The sequence below is a fragment of the Manis javanica genome, chromosome 2 (genome assembly GCF_040802235.1).
Source record: "Manis javanica isolate MJ-LG chromosome 2, MJ_LKY, whole genome shotgun sequence".
NCBI lineage: Eukaryota > Metazoa > Chordata > Mammalia > Pholidota > Manidae > Manis > Manis javanica.
The window spans coordinates 7,559,866-7,578,701 of record NC_133157.1 but is presented as its reverse complement, the minus strand read 5'-3'; the positions used below and the strand labels follow the sequence as shown (position 1 = coordinate 7,578,701).

The 18,836-nt window shown below is 48.3% G+C and overlaps 2 protein-coding genes across 4 annotated transcripts; one reads left to right on the top strand and one right to left on the bottom strand.

Moving 5' to 3' along the window:
* Nucleotides 1–11,175: 11,175 nt before the first annotated feature.
* Nucleotides 11,176–17,007, top strand: CFAP157 (cilia and flagella associated protein 157). The gene is made up of 9 exons (XM_017661651.3): nucleotides 11,176–11,345; nucleotides 12,994–13,265; nucleotides 13,972–14,125; nucleotides 14,546–14,813; nucleotides 15,203–15,333; nucleotides 15,551–15,701; nucleotides 16,067–16,230; nucleotides 16,391–16,577; nucleotides 16,883–17,007. Exons 1-9 carry the CDS (start codon nucleotides 11,176–11,178, stop codon nucleotides 16,931–16,933), a joined length of 1,548 nt encoding a protein of 515 aa, XP_017517140.3. The 3' UTR covers nucleotides 16,934–17,007.
* Nucleotides 16,905–18,826, bottom strand: PTRH1 (peptidyl-tRNA hydrolase 1 homolog). 3 transcript variants are annotated; one of them, XM_017661660.3, is made up of 5 exons: nucleotides 18,600–18,742; nucleotides 18,013–18,232; nucleotides 17,663–17,762; nucleotides 17,439–17,484; nucleotides 16,905–17,338 (listed from the first exon to the last, which is right to left on the bottom strand). In XM_017661660.3, exons 1-5 carry the CDS (start codon nucleotides 18,708–18,710, stop codon nucleotides 17,156–17,158), a joined length of 660 nt encoding a protein of 219 aa, XP_017517149.3. In that variant the 5' UTR covers nucleotides 18,711–18,742; the 3' UTR covers nucleotides 16,905–17,155. The 3 variants fall into 3 exon arrangements, with proteins under 3 accessions (XP_017517149.3, XP_036864014.2, XP_036864013.2); XM_037008119.2 differs by lacking the exon at nucleotides 17,439–17,484 and having other exon boundaries at nucleotides 18,600–18,826; XM_037008118.2 differs by lacking the exon at nucleotides 17,663–17,762 and having other exon boundaries at nucleotides 18,600–18,826.
* Nucleotides 18,827–18,836: the final 10 nt, after the last annotated feature.

The following is an 18,836-nucleotide window of genomic DNA, read 5'->3' as shown; positions in this document are numbered from 1 at the left end:
GTCTGCGCACAGCTGCCCAGCACAAGCCACTAGAGGTCGCTATTCTCCCAGGAAAAGGCTACAAACCAACAAGAAGGGAAGCTCTTCCAGCGGTCACTTGTACCAGCTCTGCAAACTATCTCTATCACCATGAAAAGGCAAAACTACAGGCAGACAAAGATCACAGAGACAACACCTGAGAAGGAGACAGACCTAACTAGTCTTCCTGAAAAAGAATTCAAAATAAAAATCATGAACATGCTGACAGAGATGCAGAAAAAAATGCAAGAGCAGTGGGATGAGATGCAGAGAAAAATGCAAGAGCAGTGGGATGAAGTCCGGAAGGAGATCACAGACGTCAGGAAAGAGATCACAGAAGTGAAACAATCCCTGGAAGGATTTATAAGCAGAATGGATAAGATGCAAGAGGCCATTGAAGGAATAGAAGCCAGAGAACAGGAACGTATAGAAGCTGACATAGAGAGAGATAAAAGGATCTCCAGGAATGAAACAACACTAAGAGAAATATGTGACCAATACAAAAGGAAAAACATTCGTATTATAGGGATACCAGAAGAGGAAGAAAGAGGAAAAGGGATAGAAAGGGTCTTTGAAGAAATAATTGCTGAAAACTTCCCCAAACTGGGGGAGGAAATAATCGAACAGACCATGGAATTATACAGAACCCCCAACAGAAAGGATCCAAGGAGGACAACACCAAGACATATAATAATTAAAATGGCAAGGATCAAGGACAAGGAAAGAGTTTTAAAGGCAGCTAGAGAGAAAAAGGTCACCTATAAAGGAAAACCAATCAGGCTAACATCAGACTTCTCAACAGAAACCCTACAGGCCAGAAGAGAATGGCATGATATACTTAATGCAATGAAACAGAAGGGCCTTGAACCAAGGATACTGTATCCAGCACGACTATCATTTAAATATGATGGTGGGATCAAACAATTCCCAGACAAGCAAAAGCTGAGGGAATTTGCTTCCCACAAACCACCTCTACAGGGCATCCTACAGGGACTGCTCTAGATGGGAGCACCCCTAAAAAGAGCACAGAACAAAACACACAACATATGAAGAATGGAGGAGGAGGAATAAGAAGGGAGAGAAGAAAAGACTCTCCAGACAGTGTATATAACAGCTCAATAAGCGAGCTAAGTTAGGCAGTAAGATACTAAAGAAGCTAACCTTGAACCTTTGGTAACCACGAATCTAAAGCCTGCAATGGCAATAAGTACATATCTTTCAATAGTCACCCTAAATGTAAATGGACTTAATGCACCAATCAAAAGACATAGAGTAATAGAATGGATAAAAAAGCAAGACCCATCTATATGCTGCTTACAAGAAACTCACCTTAAACCCAAAGATAAGCATAGACTAAAAGTCAAGGGATGGAAAAACATATTTCAGGCAAACAACAGTGAGAAGAAAGCAGGGGTTGCAGTACTAATATCAGACAAAATAGACTTCAAAACAAAGAAAGTAACAAGAGATAAAGAAGGCCACTACATAATGATAAAGGGCTTAGTCCAACAAGAGGATATAACCATTCTAAATATATATGCACCCAATACAGGAGCACCAGCATATGTGAAGCAAATACTAACAGAACTAAAGAGGGAAATAGACTGCAATGCATTCATTGTAGGAGACTTCAACACACCACTCACCCCAAAGGATAGATCCACCGGGCAGAAAATAAGTAAAGACACACAGGCACTGAACAACACACTAGAACAGATGGACCTAATAGACATCTATAGAACTTTACATCCAAAAGCAACAGGATATACATTCTTCTCAAGTGCACATGGAACATTCTCCAGAATAGACCACATACTAGCTCACAAAAAGAGCCTCAGTAAATTCCACAATATTGAAATTCTACCAACCAATTTTTCAGACCACAAAGGTATGAAAGTAGAAATAAATTCTACAAAGAAAACAAAAAGGCTCACAAACACATGGAGGCTTAACAACATGCTACTAAATAATCAATGGATCAATGAACAAATCAAAATAGAGATCAAGGAATATATAGAAACAAATGACAACAACAACACTAAGCCCCAACTTCTGTGGGATGCAGCGAAAGCAGTCTTAAGAGGAAAGTATATAGCAATCCAGGCACACTTGAAGAAGGAAGAACAATCCCAAATGAATAGTCTAACATCACAACTATTAAAACTGGAAAAAGAAGAACAAATGAGGCCTAAAGTCAGCAGAAGGAGGGACATAATAAAGATCAGAGAAGAAATAAACAAAATTGAGAAGAATAAAACAATAGCAAAAATCAACGAAACCAAGAGCTGGTTCTTTGAGAAAATAAACAAAATAGATAAGCCTCTAGCCCAACTTATTAAGAGAAAAAGAGAGTCAACACAAATCAACATAATCAGAAATGAGAATGGAAAAATCACGACAGACTCCACAGAAATACAAAGAATTATTAAAGACTACTATGAAAACCTATATGCCAACAAGCTGGAAAACCTAGAAGAAATGGACAACTTCCTAGAAAAATACAACCTCCCAAGACTGACCAAGGAAGAAACACAAAAGTTAAACAAACCAATTACAAGCAAAGAAATTGAAACAGTAATCAAAAAACTACCCAAGAACAAAACCCCGGGGCCGGACGGATTTACCTCGGAATTTTATCAGACACACAGAGAAGACATAATACCCATTCTCCTTAAAGTGTTCCACAAAATAGAAGAAGAGGGAATACTCCCAAACTCATTCTATGAAGCCAACATCACCCTAATACCAAAACCAGGAAAAGACCCCACCAAAAAAGAAAATTACAGACCAATATCCCTGATGAATGTAGATGCAAAAATACTCAATAAAATATTAGCAAACAGAATTCAACAGTATATCAAAAGGATCATACACCATGACCAAGTGGGGTTCATCCCAGGGATGCAAGGATGGTACAACATTCGAAAATCCATCAACATCATCCACCACATCAACAAAAAGAAAGACAAAAACCACATGATCATCTCCATAGATGCTGAAAAAGCATTTGACAAAATTCAACATCCATTCATGATAAAAACTCTCAGCAAAATGGGAATAGAGGGCAAGTACCTCAACATAATAAAGGCCATATATGATAAACCCACAGCCAGCATTATACTGAACAGCGAGAAGCTGAAAGCATTTCCACTGAGATCGGGAACCAGACAGGGATGCCCACTCTCCCCACTGTTATTTAACATAGTACTGGAGGTCCTAGCCACGGCAATCAGACAAAACAAAGAAATACAAGGAATCCAGATTGGTAAAGAAGAAGTTAAACTGTCACTATTTGCAGATGATATGATACTGTACATAAAAAACCCTAAAGACTCCACTCCAAAACTACTAGAACTGATATCGGAATACAGCAAAGTTGCAGGATACAAAATCAACACACAGAAATCTGTAGCTTTCCTATACACTAACAACGAATCAATAGAAAGAGAAATCAGGAAAACAATTCCATTCACCATTGCATCAAAAAGAATAAAATACCTAGGAATAAACCTAACCAAGGAAGTGAAAGACTTATACTCTGAAAACTACAAGTCACTCTTAAGAGAAATTAAAGGGGACACTAATAAATGGAAACTCATCCCATGCTCATGGCTAGGAAGAATTAATATCGTCAAAATGGCCATCCTGCCGAAAGCAATATACAAATTTGATGCAATCCCTCTCAAATTACCAGCAACATTCTTCAATGAATTGGAACAAATAATTCAAAAATTCATATGGAAACACCAAAGACCCCGAATAGCCAAAGCAATCCTGAAAAAGAAGAATAAAGTAGGGGGGATCTCACTCCCCAACTTCAAGCTCTACTACAAAGCCATAGTAATCAAGACAATTTGGTACTGGCACAAGAACAGAGCCACAGACCAGTGGAACAGATTAGAGACCCCAGAAATTAACCCAAACATATATGGCCAATTAATATTTGATAAAGGAGCCATGGACATACAATGGCAAAATGACAGTCTCTTCAACAGATGGTGCTGGCAAAACTGGACAGCTACATGTAGGAGAATGAAACTGGACCATTGTCTAACCCCATATACAAAGGTAAACTCAAAATGGATCAAAGACCTGAATGTAAGTCACGAAACCATTAAACTCTTGGAAAAAAACATAGGCAAAAACCTCTTAGATATAAACATGAGTGATCTCTTCTTGAACATATCTCCCCGGGCAAGGAAAACAACAGCAAAAATGAGCAAGTGGGACTACATTAAGCTGAAAAGCTTCTGTACAGCGAAAGACACCATCAATAGAACAAAAAGGAACCCTACAGTATGGGAGAATATATTTGAAAATGACAGATCTGATAAAGGCTTGACGTCCAGAATATATAAAGAGCTCACACGCCTCAACAAACAAAAAACAAATAACCCAATTAAAAAATGGGCAGAGGAACTGAACAGACAGTTCTCCAAAAAAGAAATACAGATGGCCAAGAGACACATGAAAAGATGCTCCACATCGCTAATTATCAGAGAAATGCAAATTAAAACTACAATGAGGTATCACCTCACACCAGTAAGGATAGCTGCCATCCAAAAGACAAACAACAACAAATGTTGGCGAGGCTGTGGAGAAAGGGGAACCCTCCTACACTGCTGGTGGGAATGTAAATTAGTTCAACCATTGTGGAAAGCAGTATGGAGGTGCATCAAAATGCTCAAAACAGACCTACCATTTGACCCAGGAATTCCACTCCTAGGAATTTACCCTAAGAACGCAGCAATCAAGTTTGAGAAAGACAGATGCACTCCTATGTTTATCGCAGCACTATTGACAATAGCCAAGAATTGGAAGCAACCTAAATGTCCATCTGTAGATGAATGGATAAAGAAGATGTGGTACATATACACAATGGAATACTACTCAGCCATAAGAAGTGGAAAAATCCAACCATTTGCAGCAACATGGATGGAGCTGGAGAGTATTATGCTCAGTGAAATAAGCCAAGCGGAGAAAGAGAAATACCAAATGATTTCACTCATCTGAGGAGTATAGGAACAAAGGAAAAACTGAAGGAACAAAACAGCAGCAGAATTACAGAACCCAAAAATGGACTAACAGGTACCAAAGGGAAAGGAACTGGGGAGGATGGGTGGGCAGGGAGGGATAAGGGGGGGGAAGAAGAAGGGGGGTATTAAGATTAGCATGCATGGGGGGGAGGGAGAAAGGGGAGGGTGGGCTGCACAACACAGAGAGGACAAGTAGTGACTCTACCACATTTTGCTAAGCTGATGGACAGTAACCGTAATGTGGTTGTTAGGGGGGACCTGATATAGGGGAGAGCATAGTAAACATAGTATTCTTCAGGTAAGTGTAGATTAAAAATTTAAAAAAAAAAAAGAAAGAAAGAAAGAAAAGGGGGATTACTCCTTAACAGGATAAAACTATTGGTAAATCAAAGATCAACGCATGCTTTAAATATCCTTAATGTTGATCACTTAAAGGGTGTCAGATGATCAGCTATGGAGGTACTCTTTTCTGATAATATTCCTTTCTCTTAATTAAAAAAAAAAAAAAAAAGCAGTTACTGTGTGCTGACCTCCAATGAGTTCTGCACAGTGGTATAGAGGGCATGTCAAAGTGTGGGCAAAGGGTCTGTTTGTTTCTACGCAGAAGATCAAGGCCTAGCTTGGATACCCAGAAAATGAACTAAGATACGATATGAGGAGGAGCTTCCGGCATCAGCACTCTCTGGAGGACTTGTGCCGGGGGATGATCATCAAAAAGCCTCCACAGGGATCCGGACGATGCTGCGGTTGTGGCTGCATCCAGCCCACCGTCTCCTGGACTTGCCATAAGAAGGAGGAGGGAGATGTCTAGGCTGGCATGTGCATACAGTGAGACAACGAATTTGACTGGATCTGTACTGTTGGAACTCAACCAGGAGTTGGGACTGTTCACCATGTAAGAATTTATTCACTCTGTAAGAATTCGTTCACCATGTAAGAACTTGTTCGTTATGCTTCAGAAGATTGGAGACTGACGAGAATTAGGCTTGAGATGGATTAATGATTGTACATTGAGCATTGACCCCCCTATACTGAATTTTATTGTTGTTAACAACCATTTGATCAATAAATATGAGAGATGCCCTCTCAAAAAAAAAAACAGCTCTGGAAAGAAGCTGCCCCTAACTGTCTGGCCTGGCACTACCAGTTATGCTTTGGTGCTGCTAGGAGCTGGCGGACACTCACAGTTAGGCTGTGGTGTTCCACTGTTGAACATAAACTTCACAGAACATTGGCATCAGACAAGGCCACTCTGTGGCCAGGATGGATCAAGACAAAATCAAGGCCTCTCCATAATCATGCCTAAACATGCACAAACATGAATATTGTCCAAGCCACAAAAAGATCAAACATTTGCCATCCTGGCTAATATAGGTGATTATTGTTTCTTCAACAATCAGAGCTTTGGCCTCATTTCATTTCTCCTGCCTTCTAGCTAAGATTCATTAACACACCCAGTCATGGAATTACACCCACTTCTTGGCAGCATCCAATCCAGAGCAAAACCTTACTTCCTCAAACCCTCCCCAAATCACCTAACACAAGCCACATCCTATAATAAATCCCTTCTAACATCTCTTGAGACACCACATAATTCGCCATGGTGTGTGAGCTCTCTCACTGCAATAAGAAATAAACCTGACTTTGTTCAACCACAAAAAAAAAAAAAAAAAAAAAAGGTTTTCAAGACTTATCTTTCATTGAATTCTACCTAGGAGTAGAATTATTGGGTCATATGGTAACTCTGTTTAACTTTTTGAGGAACTACCAAACTGTTTTCACTGTGGCTAAACCATTTTACATCTCTACCAGCAACGAGGATTCTGATCGCTCCACATCCTTGCTGACACTTGTTATTATCTGTCACTTTTTATTTAGCCATTCTCATGGATATGAAGTAGTGTCTCACTGTGTTTGATTTGCATTTCCTTAATGATTAATCTTTTCATGGACTTTTTGGCCAATTGTATAACTTTGGAGAAATGCCTATTCATCTGCCCATTTTTTAATTGGGTTATGCTTTTTTATTATTAAATCATAAGTTTTATATTCTGGATATAAATTTCTTATCAGATATACAATGTGCAAATATTTTTTCCCATCCTGTGGCTTGTCATTTCACTTTTGTGATGGTGTCCTTTGATCCATAAAATTTTTTAATTTTGATGAAGTCCAGTTTATGCACTTTTTCTTTGCTTGTGCTTTTGATGTCATACCTAAGAAATCATTATCTTGCTCAAGGGCATGAGGATATACTCTTACGTTTCATCTAAGAATTTTATAGCTTTAGCTCTCTTACATTTAGATTTATGATCTATTTTGAGCTAATTTTTGTGTATGATGTGAGATAGGGGTCCAATTTCATTCTTTTGTACTTGAATATCAGTTGTCCAGAACCTTTTGTTGAAAAGGTTGTTCTTTCCTTTATTGAATTGTCTTGGCACCCTTGCTGAAAATTAATTGAGCGCAAATGTATAGGTTTATTTCTGGACTCTCAATTCTATTCCACTGATCTATACGGCTATTTTTATGCCAATATCACATGCACCCTGTCTTAAGTACTGTAGCTTTGTAGTAAGTTTTTTAAGTTATTTTCTTAGCAGTCACTGTGGGGATTACAATTAACATCCTAACTATAACAATCTAGTTCAGATTATTACCCACCTTAATTACAATAGTATATAAAAAAAACGAACCTAATTTCATTTCCTCCCTCATCTTTGAGCTGTTAATGTAATGCAAATTGTATTTCTATAAATTGTATGCCATTCAGCAATTTTATAATTATTGCTTTATGCAGTTGTTTTTTAAATAGGAAATGAGGATTGCAAATGAAAAATACATTTATTCCACCTCATATTTACCTATATAGTTACTTTTACAAGTGCTCTTTAATTCTTCATGTGTATTTGAGTTACTGTCTAGTGTCCTTTCATTTCAGCCTGAAGGATTCCCTTAGTATTTCTCATAGGGCATGTATACTAATGGCAAATTCTGTTTTTAATTCCTCCTTTTTTTTAAAGGGTGGTTTTGCTGGATGTAAAATTCTTGGTTGAGTCTTTTTCAGCAGTTTGTCATCCTACTGCCATTTGGCTTCCATGGTCTCTGATAAGAGGTCAGCTCTTAATCTTATTGAGGAGCCCTTGTATGTGATGAGTAGTTTCTCTAATGCTGCATTTAAGATTCTTTCTCTTATCTTTCTACAGTTTTACTATGTGTCTAGGTATGGATCTCTTTGAGTTTGTCCTAACTGCTATTCATTGAGTTTACTGGCTGTGAAAATTAATGTTTTTCATCAAATATAGGGAGTTTTCAGCTGTTATTTCTTCAAATATTCATTCTTCCCACTTCTCTCTCTCCTCTTCTTCTGGGGCTCCCATTATGTATATATTCTGTTTAGTATGTTTGATGATGTCTCACAGGGCTCAGAAGCTCCATTCATTTTTCTTAATTCTTTATTCTTCCCTCAAACTGGATAGTCTCAGTTCACCTATCTTCAAGTTTGCTGAGTTTTCCTTCTATCTGTTCAAATGTGCTGCTGAGTCCCTCTACTGAATATTCTCTAGTTGGTGAGACATTGTTCTTATACTTCCCTTTAGTTCTTTAGACATGGTTTTCTTTGGCTCTTTGAGCATATTTAAAATAGTTGATTCTATGCCGTTGTCTACAAAGCCTAACACCTAGGCCTCCTCAGGGATAGAATCTATTGGCTACCTTTTTTCCCCATGTATGGAACTTACTCTCATATTTCTTTGCATATCTCATACCTTTCTGTTGAAAACTGGACATTTTAGACTGCATACTATAGAAACTCTAAGTACTGACTCCCCCCCACAGGTAGTTATTGTTGCTTTGTTGCTTACTTGTTTAGTTACTTGACTACACTAATTCTGTGACGTCTGTTTCCCTCATAGTGTACGCTTCTGATGTCCCTGCTCGGATCTTTTAGGCTTCCTACTTTGGGTTCATCCCTAGGTAGGCATAAATAATTTATTGGTCAGAAAATGTGATGAGGCCCCCTTAGCCAGTTAGATTCTTATCCTTTATCATGGAATTGTGTGTGTGACTTAGAGGCTGCTAGCTGTGACAGTTCAGAGAGTTTATATTTTCTTTTGTTTTGTCCCATATTGAGCCAAAGAATAATATCTTGGAAATCCCCTCTCTGGTCACTCATGAGAGGTCCTAGCCTTGGACATGAACCATCTTCCTCACTTCTGGAGACGATGGTGATATTAAGCTGAATTCCTAGGGGTCATCCCTGTATTAGTGTAACTTACTGCTCAGAGTTTGGGCCCTGGGTGCTAGTGAGGCCTCAGCTGGTGGTTGATGCGTCTGTGTGGAACTTGGGTAATGCTTCCAAGTATGCCCCATGGCCTGCACTGATTCCATCTGAGTAGGTGCAGCCTAAAACATACTCAGACTTCCTGACCCCCAGAATTGACAGTGATTCCATGAGGGCTCCTCTTAACTGTCTCTTTCCCTGGTTTTCTCTCTTAAACTTCTACTGTTTGGCCATATTACTTGTATCATGGAACTACCAGCCTCTTCTTAATTGCTGTCTGTCAAGATCTCCATTAGTTTTGCCAATGTCCTTAGACATGGAATTTTTGAAGCTATGATCCAAATAAAGTCAGGTCCCTCTGGCAAGACTGCGGAGCTCTTTGTCCTTACAGCCTGTGTTTCCTCAGAGCAGAACCCATGCCCACTGTACCCAAGCTGGGGCCAGGACCTATTTTCCTGGAGGGACACTCTGCTCTACAGGGTGGGCACTAGGAGGTGGCAGCCACTGGTCTTATCAGCTTGCCCCCATCCCCCAGTGCAGAACCTCCATCCTGTGAGTTAGCTGAGGTGGGGGCCACCAGGGTTCAAAGATTCTTGACCTGCTGCCCCCTGAAGTAGAGCTTCCACCCTACAAGTGAGCCTGTGTGGGAGGATTAAAAAGGCCATCAGTCTGCCCCTTCCAAGGTGAAATTGTATCTGGGAGAAGAGAGAGCCCCATCTTCTTGGCCATACCTGCCCAGTAATGCACCCTAGGTAAAACATCCATAAACACCCACCTTCCTGTTTCTGACTCCTCCCTGTCCCCCTGCACCCACTGCAAGGATCCCACTGTTCAAAAGATCCAACCGTTCAAACCAACCCCAGATTGGTCTGAAGTAATACCAAGCTTCCCCTTGTCCAGCCATCAGACTCTCAGGATGGAGCTGCAGCCATCCCTTGCTAAGTGCTGTGCGCTAGGACAACAGGGATGTAGAGGACCTGGGAGTTGCCTGGGCTCAAAGCACTAGATGGACATTGCAGATATGCAGGCATGGCCAGCTGGAGATCAGGGCTGGAGGACAGAGCCCAGAGGGGCCACAGCCTGGTTGAGGCACATGGTTGCCAGCCAGAGCATCTGCTAACTGGACACCTACCACTTCCCAACCCAAGATGCTGCCACCCCAGGCCAAAGCCACAGAGCTGGCCTTTATTTGCTGGGGTCAGCATGGGGCAGACAGAGCACTTTCATAGAGGTTTGTGGAAAACTGAGCCAGTCTGTGGGCAGGGATGCCCTGAGATCCCAGCCTCCAATATGAAACATCCATTTCTTACAATACTGCCTCCCCACACCGTTTTGGATGAAGCTAGAATAATTTTGCTGTGTAGCTGCATCAGCAAAGAATTAACAAACCCATGTCAGAGGCCTCAGGGGAGGCACTCCTTGGCCTAGGGCCCAGGTGACCTGCTGCCTCTGGCCTGAGGTGCTGCTGGGGTACTGCCATGTCTGACTGGCACAGAAAAGCAAGGCCATGGTTTCTAGAACTCTGACCCATTCTAATATTCCCACCTCACTTACATCCATTTTGGGGAAGGAGGGGTCTGCCCAGAGCCCAAAAGTGCCCAAGGGCCTGGCCTCCTAGTCCAGGAGGTGCTATGGCCTGGGACACCCTGGCCTAGGGCCTCTGTGGCGCTGTTGGCCTTGAAGGGGGCAGCTGGACACCAGTGCCCAGCCTTGCTGGGAGAGGGTAGGGTCCCTTTAAGTCCTGCCTCACTCCCTCAGTTTGTTGCTATGTATGGGACCAACTTCCTTAGCAACAGTCAGGCTTCTTAAAGGAAACTGAAGCAGCGGTTGCCTCTAGCCATGGCTCCCAAAAAGAAGGCAAACAAGGGGGCCAAGGATCCCGAGGTCAAGAAGAAAGCTGGCAGTGCGGATTCCGACCTGGCCAACAAGCCCACGGAAATGCCTTTAGGCGAGGAGATCCGGGAGTTCTACCACGTCCAGATCCGAGACCTGGAGGCCAGGCTGGCCCGGTGGGTGGGTGGGCAGGGAGGCTGGTCCTGCTGGGTCAGACGCCCTGCTCAGAGCTGCCCCCCGTGCAGGCTTGCCCAGGTGCTAGGCCTGTGTTCTGGCCTCTCATGTACTTTATAAAAGGGCAGAGTTCAGTCAGTGGGATGAATTGGAAGTGGTGACCCCTTGGCAGGCAGGTGGACCACCTATACCTCCTTCCACCCACCCCTACCCCACCCCACCTGTGCCATGACTCCGTGCTGTGCCCCACCAACATGCCCAGCCGCCGAGCCCAGTCGTTTCTCCAGGCTGGACCTAAGTTTCCCCAAATGTAAATGAGGAACATTGTCCCCCATGGTTGTGTGACATGGATGGTGGTGTGTGGAGGGGGGATTCTCCACCCCTTCTAAAACACATTCACTTGTCAGTTTTCCTTATTATAAAACTAGTTTCCTCAGTTATGATGCACCCGCCCAGTCTCAGGGTGACCCTTAAAAGACAAACCCCTTTGGTGATGAGTACGTAGTGGTTCTTCTCCAGATGCTGATACTGAGTCCTTCACGTGCGCCAGGTGGGTCCTGTGCTGGCGCTCACCGCATCCTCGAGTCCCACAAGAGAGGTCCTGATGTCCCCAGGGCACAGGTGGAGGGACTGGGGCTCAGAGAGTGGAAGTTACTCCCAAGCCAGAACGGGAGCCCTGCACGGCCGTTTCCTTGCTCAAGGAAGCAGGGCATTCAGTTCTGTACCCCAACCCCAACCCCGGCCCAGTGCTCTGGATGCAGAAGCCATTCAAAAGATGTTGGTTGAGTAAATTATGAAGTAAAGCATCTTTCCAAATAACCTACCAATTATTCCATTGGAAACCAGTAAATCAAGTATGTGATATTCTTAAAAATTCACAAGCCTCCCCCAAGCTGAGACACCAGATGGAATGTGTTTGCGGAAAATGCATTTGGGAGATAGTTGTTAGGTGCTATTTGCCAGGCTGTTCTGCCAGGCCCCAGGAAGAGGTGGAAGTTAGGGGGCTGCCAAGGGAAGAAGACAGACGTGACACCATATCTTGACTGCCCATTGGGACAAGGGCCAACCTGGCAGGAAGGCACCAAAGAGAGCTCATCCCACTTCCGCTGGCACCTGAGGCAGGGGTGGGGCCACAGACCGAGGCACAGAGCAGGTTCACTTGGTGGGTGAGGATAAGGAGAGCAGACTGGCCCACTGCAGCGGGCGGCACTGTGGTTATGAGCCGCCACCCGGGGCCAGGCTGACCTGGCTCAAGTTCTGGTTTTGCCACTTACTGAGTAGGAGTTTCGTCATCCCTCTGAGCCCGTTTCCTCATCTGTAAAATGAGTATAATCATCATGGTACCCATGTCCTTATGGGTTGTTGTGAACATGCAACAAATATACAATGAGCACCTGCTACCTAATGTTGGGCACAGCTGTGAATGTAACTGATGAAGGCTCTGCCCTCAAGGACCTTACGTAAGCATTGAGCACAGGTGTCAGCTATAGTTGTGCGTGCACATCAGGGGTGGAGTGGGAGTTGAGGCTGGATTTCCGGCCAGGAGGAACCCTGAATGACCCTCTAAGGGAAGAACCAGGGGAGCAGCCTCAGTTGCTTGGGCGCCAGGCTTGCCCAGCCCCCTGGACCTCTGCCCCGCCCCTGCCTCAGGTACCAGCGGAAGTGGGACGAGCTGGCTGTGCAGGAGAAACTGTTTCGCCAGGAGTTGGAGCAGCTGGCCAACAGCAAGAAGGAGATCGTGGCCTTCCTCAAGCGTACACTCAACCAGCAGGTGGATGAGATCACCGGCCTCAGCGAGCAGCTCCAGAGCCTGCAGCTGGCCAAGGAGATGGAGAAGGATGCCTTCGAGGCACAGCTAGCTCAGGTGCGCCACGAGTTCCAGGAGACCAAGGACCAGCTCACCTCAGAGAACATCGTCCTCGGTGAGGGAGGCCTGGCAGGAAAGCCTGGCGGCACAGACACAGGGACAGGGGGTCCAAGGCTCTGGTCCTTAGGGCTCAAATCCTAGCTCTACCGCTGACCACCCTTGTGGCCTTGGGCAAGCACTTCTCTCTGACCCTGTTTCCTCACCTGGAAAATGGGGATAATATGTCTACCTTGAGTAATACCAGCTATGTGCTTCTTCCCACACACTATCTTCCATAATTGTCCCAGCAATCCTGTGAGGCAGGAAAATACGATCACCCCCCCATTTGTAGGTGACAGAGCACCCCAAGAAGGTGAAGCGTTTTGCCCAAGGTCACGAAGCTGGAGGGGGCATTTTGAGGTTTAATGACAGACAGCATGAATGCCTGGCCCAGAGAAGGTGTTCAAATTGAATGGCTGTTGTCACTGTCACTCTCATGAAAGGGGAATAGGAGAGTGTCAAGGAAGGCTTCTCAGAGGAGGTGGCACTTGAACGAGCCTTCCTAAGATGAGTGCAGGGGAAAAGAGGGCACTCCAGACTAAGGCAACAGAGCTACACAGGGCTGGGCACGGCATGTAGGGACCAGGCAGGCCTGGGTAGGGAGGCATAGTGAGGGCGAGCAAGTGGGGAAGGAGGGGCACCACTCAAGGCCTCGCCGCCCTACTGAGGCCCTGCCCTCCCAAGGCGGCCCCTCACCAGGCCTGTGCCCTGTGGTGGGGCAGGGGGGAAGCTGGCAGCTCTGGAAGAGTTCCGGCTGCAGAAAGAGGAGCTCACCGAGAAGTTCATGCTGCTGGAGGACCAGCTGCGGAAGCAGGAGAGCGAATACAAGGAGTACGTGTACGCCCTGGAGAAGAAGTCGGTGCTGGACAAGGACAGGTGGGCAGGCGGCGCGCTGGGCCTTTGGAGGCCTCAGGCCTCCGACAGCCTCGGCTTCTGACGGCAGGGACTGCACTGGCTCGCTCACTCCCCAGCCTGCCGCTCCTCAGAATCCCGGCTGGCATGGAGGCCCACAGAAGCAGCTCCCCAGCTCCAGTGCCCACGCCAGCTTTGCAGAGTTGCTGGACTTCCTTTTGTCACTTTTTGTGACTTAAATTCTGTTCACTTAATAATACATTGATTTGATATGGTTCAATATTCCAAAGGTACAAAGGGTCTACAGAGAAAAGCACCCTGCCTAGGCCCTGCCCTTCCTGGGGGATAGGGCAAAGGAGGCCCTAGGGGCTCTGGGGACCCCCACTTCGGAGGGGGGTTCTGAACCCACGCTGCTCAATCCTCACTCCCACCCATCCTGTCTAGACTGAGGAAGGAGATCATCCAGCATGTGAACCTGGTGGCCACTGAGTTCCAGAAGGTGGCCACTAGCCAGATGTCGGACACAACCAAGCGGGCCATCACGGAGAACAGCGCTGTGACCTTGCAGCTGTCCAAGATATCCCGGCAAAGCGCACAGCTGCTGCAGGAGAACGAGCAGCTCAAGGGTGCCCAGGACGATCTGTGCAAACAGCTGGAGCTGCTGGAGAACTCCCAGAAGGTCATGGCCAGGCACAGCAGAGGCCACCAGAAGGTGTGCCTACTAGGCCCTCATCACAGGGCGTTTGACCGGTAAAGCAGGAGGGAACCCTAGAGGCCTGTCCTTCGGGCAAACAGAGCCTGGCAGGGGCAGACCCTGGGCTACAGCCGGGTCATGAGAGAGGCAACAGTGAGGGGATGGGCCCCTCCTTATGGGGGCCCCAGGGTGCTGGGCACACCTCTGGTTTTTATTTGGTTTAAAGCCCCCATAACTTGCTGAAGGGGAGGCCACCCCTGGGCAGCTGGGGGCTCTGTGCAGGAGCTGTCCAGAGAAGGTGCTGGCCACCAGGGACTTGGCTGGCCTCTCTGTGCAATGGGGTGAGCCCTGGTGAGTGCAGAGCTGGGGGAGCAGGGCTGGCTGAGGGCCCACGGTGGCACCCGCAGATCATCCTCATGCTGACGGAGAAGTGCCGTGAGCAGCAGCAGGGCACAGCTGAGGCCGAGCAGCTGCGCCCCCGGATCAGCCAGCTGGAGCAGAACCTCCTGCAGCTGCAGAAGGACCACCAGGCACTCAGGTGCGGCCCGCAGCAGGGCGCGTGCGTAGTGGGGGTGCAAGCTCTGGGCCATGTGACAGGCCAGAGCCTTCCCCTGTCTAGAGGGGCCTGGAGGCTTTGTCTGTCAAACAAGCTGAGGCCAGGGGGCTGGGTAAGGGCACCTGTGGGCTGGAGAGAAATGGCAGGGCCCTTGCCCTTGAGCAGGGAGGCAGCTGACCTGCCCTGGTCCTGGGCCCAGGGGCCAGAGAGACCAGCTGAGCCTGCAGCTGGAGCAACAGCAGGCTGTGGTCCAACGGCTTCAGCTGGAGCTGAAGGAAGAACAGAAGGTTCGAGGGAGTCTGGAGATAGCCCTGGCCCAGGCCACCTCCTTCCTACAGGACATTCTGCAGGTGAACAGGGAGTAGCTTACGTGGGGGTGGGGACAGTGGGCCAATGACAGAAGCTGCCCGAATATAACTGGGGGCCACTCGGAGAAGGCTGGCCAGGGCCAGATGCCCCATCTGTCTCCTGAGAGACTCCTGGTAAGTCTGCCCTTTCCTGATTCTGCACTTCAAAGATCCCTTCAAGATCTCAAATCAGCAGGAGTCCTCTGAGGCATTAGAAGCCCTTGGGCTTCAATCATCCCTGGAGAATAGGTATCCCACCACAGTCAGGGAACACTTGGAGGAAATGGGCACTTGGAGTTTCCCATAGGTGGTTGCTGGGGCCATTACAGGCCTGATCCCCATGGCCCCCCATCCCACCCCTCTGGCAGATGCAACCAAATAAGGATGGAGACTTTGATGTAGCGTTCCAGCTGCAGCACAAGGAGATGCTGCAGCAGCTGCTGACCATGCTCAGCTCAGCCATAGTCCGAAGTCCCCAGGTGTCTGTGTGTCCCCGTCGGGTGAACCAGCCCAATGGCACGCTCAAGAAGAGGTAAGTGAGCCTGTGACCTCAGAAGAGGCAGCCATGGAACTTGTCCAAGGGCTGTACTCAGCTGACTCTGGGCCAGAAATCTGGCTCCCCAAAGACCACCCCTAAGCCCTAGTCTCCTATCCATGAAATGGAGGTGATTTCATCAGCATCCTCCCCACAGTCTGTCCAGCACCCAGCCACCTAAGGGGGAGTCTGTGCTGCAGCAGCTGTCCAGCATCGCACCCTATCGGCTGGGAGACCTGGGCCTGGTGCCTCGACGGGACCACATCCCACCCAATCCTGAGGACCTCAGGCTGCTCTCACACACCAACCGTGTGAGAAACTTCCAGGCACACAGCAGCTCTGAGGTGAGTGGGCCAGGGGCCCCAGGGGACAGCAAGGTGGCAGCCAGCCCTGGGTACAGATCAAGGCTCTGGCATGCTGCAGCTATATGGCTTCAGGGATGTGGCTGGATCTCTCTAAGCCTCCATTTCCCCATCTGTAAAATGGGCCTAAAAAAGGTGGGGCAAGGCCTCAGTGGGCTAAGACAGGCCTGCACGTTCCTGGGGAGGGGGGCTTGCTTAAGCCTGTTGGCCCCTCCTCCACAGGCAGGGAGAGGGTGGGAACCCCCTGCAGAGGCCTCACCTTCCAAGCTGCACCTTTAACTTTACAGATCCACACCTCTGGTTCTCCAAAAAAGTTCAAACAGTTTAGTCTTTTCTGAAGTTTTCCTACTTTCCAAGTAAGATACAGAGAGAAGACCAACCCTCTATCCCAGAAATGGACCAGTCCGGCCACGGTCCCCCCTTTAATCTGTGGGCCACCTGGATCAGCTCAGAGAAGAGTTATATAAAAGTGGCTATCACAGGTTGGCATGGAATCTCTGTGGACATGGCTGGGTGTGTTGTGGGCACGGCAGTCAGGCAGGCAGCCGTGTCCACTGGCATCAGGGGCCCAACAAGGGCCCCCCACTCCGCTTACGGATATGGTCCAGGAGCAGGTCAGTGGCGCGCTCCAGCAATGGAGGCAGCAGCTCCTGCTCAGCAGGGGAGAAGCAGCCGAGCACGTAGGCCTGCACTGCATCAGCGTGGATCGGGCGCCCGATGCCCACTCGCAGCCGCGGCATTGCCTGTGGGGGAGCCAGAGGGGCCCAGGGAGCTTTGGTGAGGAGTGTCAGGGGCCACGTGCTGGCCCACCCGACCTAGTGCAGGACAGAGGGGCAGACTCACGTTGGAGTTGAGGCAGCTAATGCAGGAACGGACTCCATTGTGGCCCCTTGAAGGGATATGGGAGGAGCAGTCAGTGCTTCCCTGGGTCAGCACCCTTCACCCTTCCCAGCCCAGGCTGGTGTCAGAGCACTGCATTCCCTGCCGAGACTGGGTTCAGCATCCTTACCCCGCTCCAACTGGGAGACCAGCTTCCCTATCCCACCCTGACCTGCTTGAGGCCTCACCTGGCGCTTCCCCCCAGCTTCAGAGCCAGTTTCCCCAGAGGCTTGTCCAGCTCATCATGCACCAGGTAGACCTCCTCAGCAGTCAGCCCGAAGAGCTCCACTTGGCACAGGGAAACAGTAGCGTGGTTACTGCTGATCTGCCCAGAGGTGTGGCCCCGACTCAGGGCTCCCTTGAGGAGGGGCCACAATTACCGCACTTAATATATAAAGAAATAGACTCCCAGAAGTACCCAAGGCCATGCAGTAACGGGCTCAGCAGGCCCCTGGCAGTGAACAGGTCTGCAGCCCAGAATCCCCTTTCTGGCCCCTGCGCCCTCCAGGCCGGCCTACCGCTGGTGCCCTCAACTCACCGGCCCGGGCCACGCTGCGCCCGTTGGCGTTCATGAGCCGCCGCGGCCGGAGCAGGACCAGCTGGGCATCCCCGAGCGAGGCAAGGGCGACGTCGGCGGCGCAGCGCCGATCGCGCGCCCAGGTCTCTGCCACACCAAGCCGCTGCGCCAGCTGCCCCAGCACCGCCATACCCACGCTGTGTCGCGTGCCGGGCAGTCCAGGGTTCCCCAGACCGGCCACCTGCGGGTGGCACCAGGGAAACTGAGACCCGACAACTCTCCTACCCTCTATCTCACAGCGCGTCCTGGGACTTAAGGCAGGGAAAGGGAAATGCAAAACAGCGGGGAGAGTGGGGAAGGGGCGCGAAGAAAGGAACCCAGAAATCCCGGAGACTCAGAAATCTGAGAGGAAACCGGTGCCCGACGGCAGGCGGACAGGGCGCCCTGCTGCAGGAGCGGAGTTTCGGTAAGTTTGCCCGTCGGAATATTGGGCCCATTTTCTAGATAAGAAAACAGAGACAAGGAATTTGGGGAATTTTGCGCGCAAGACTGGCAGGTTGGAGGTAGGGCCCGGGAACGCCTGCGTCGCCGCCCCCTACTGCACTCACCAGCCACCGCTTCCCCGGCGGCCGGGGTTCCAAAGCGCACCGGCTCATGACCCTGCTCAACAAAACACCAGCGCGCAAGCGACCGGGTGGCGGCATGCTGGCCCCATTCATCCCTGGGCACCGCCCCCTGACGTCAGCCAGCCCCGACCAATCGCGGTCGCTACCTGTCCAGGGAGGGCCCCTACGTCCAACTCGGGGCGGGGTGCGTCACGCGGCCGCCATGCTTCTGAGGGGCGG

Excerpts from the sequence above, each read along its gene's own strand:
- CFAP157 (XM_017661651.3), top strand. The coding sequence starts at position 11,176 with ATGGCTCCCAAAAAGAAGGCAAACAAGGGGGCCAAGGATCCCGAGGTC. Across the intron at positions 13,266-13,971 it reads CTCAGAGAACATCGTCCTCG|GGGGGAAGCTGGCAGCTCTG; the intron begins GTGAGGGAGGCC and ends GTGGTGGGGCAG. Across the intron at positions 14,814-15,202 it reads ACAGCAGAGGCCACCAGAAG|ATCATCCTCATGCTGACGGA; the intron begins GTGTGCCTACTA and ends TGGCACCCGCAG.
- PTRH1 (XM_037008119.2), bottom strand. The coding sequence starts at position 18,710 with ATGAATGGGGCCAGCATGCCGCCACCCGGTCGCTTGCGCGCTGGTGTT. Across the intron at positions 17,763-18,012 it reads GCGCAGCGTGGCCCGGGCCG|TGGAGCTCTTCGGGCTGACT; the intron begins GTGAGTTGAGGG and ends CCCTGTGCCAAG. Across the intron at positions 17,339-17,662 it reads AAGCTGGGGGGAAGCGCCAG|GCAATGCCGCGGCTGCGAGT; the intron begins GTGAGGCCTCAA and ends GCTCCCCCACAG.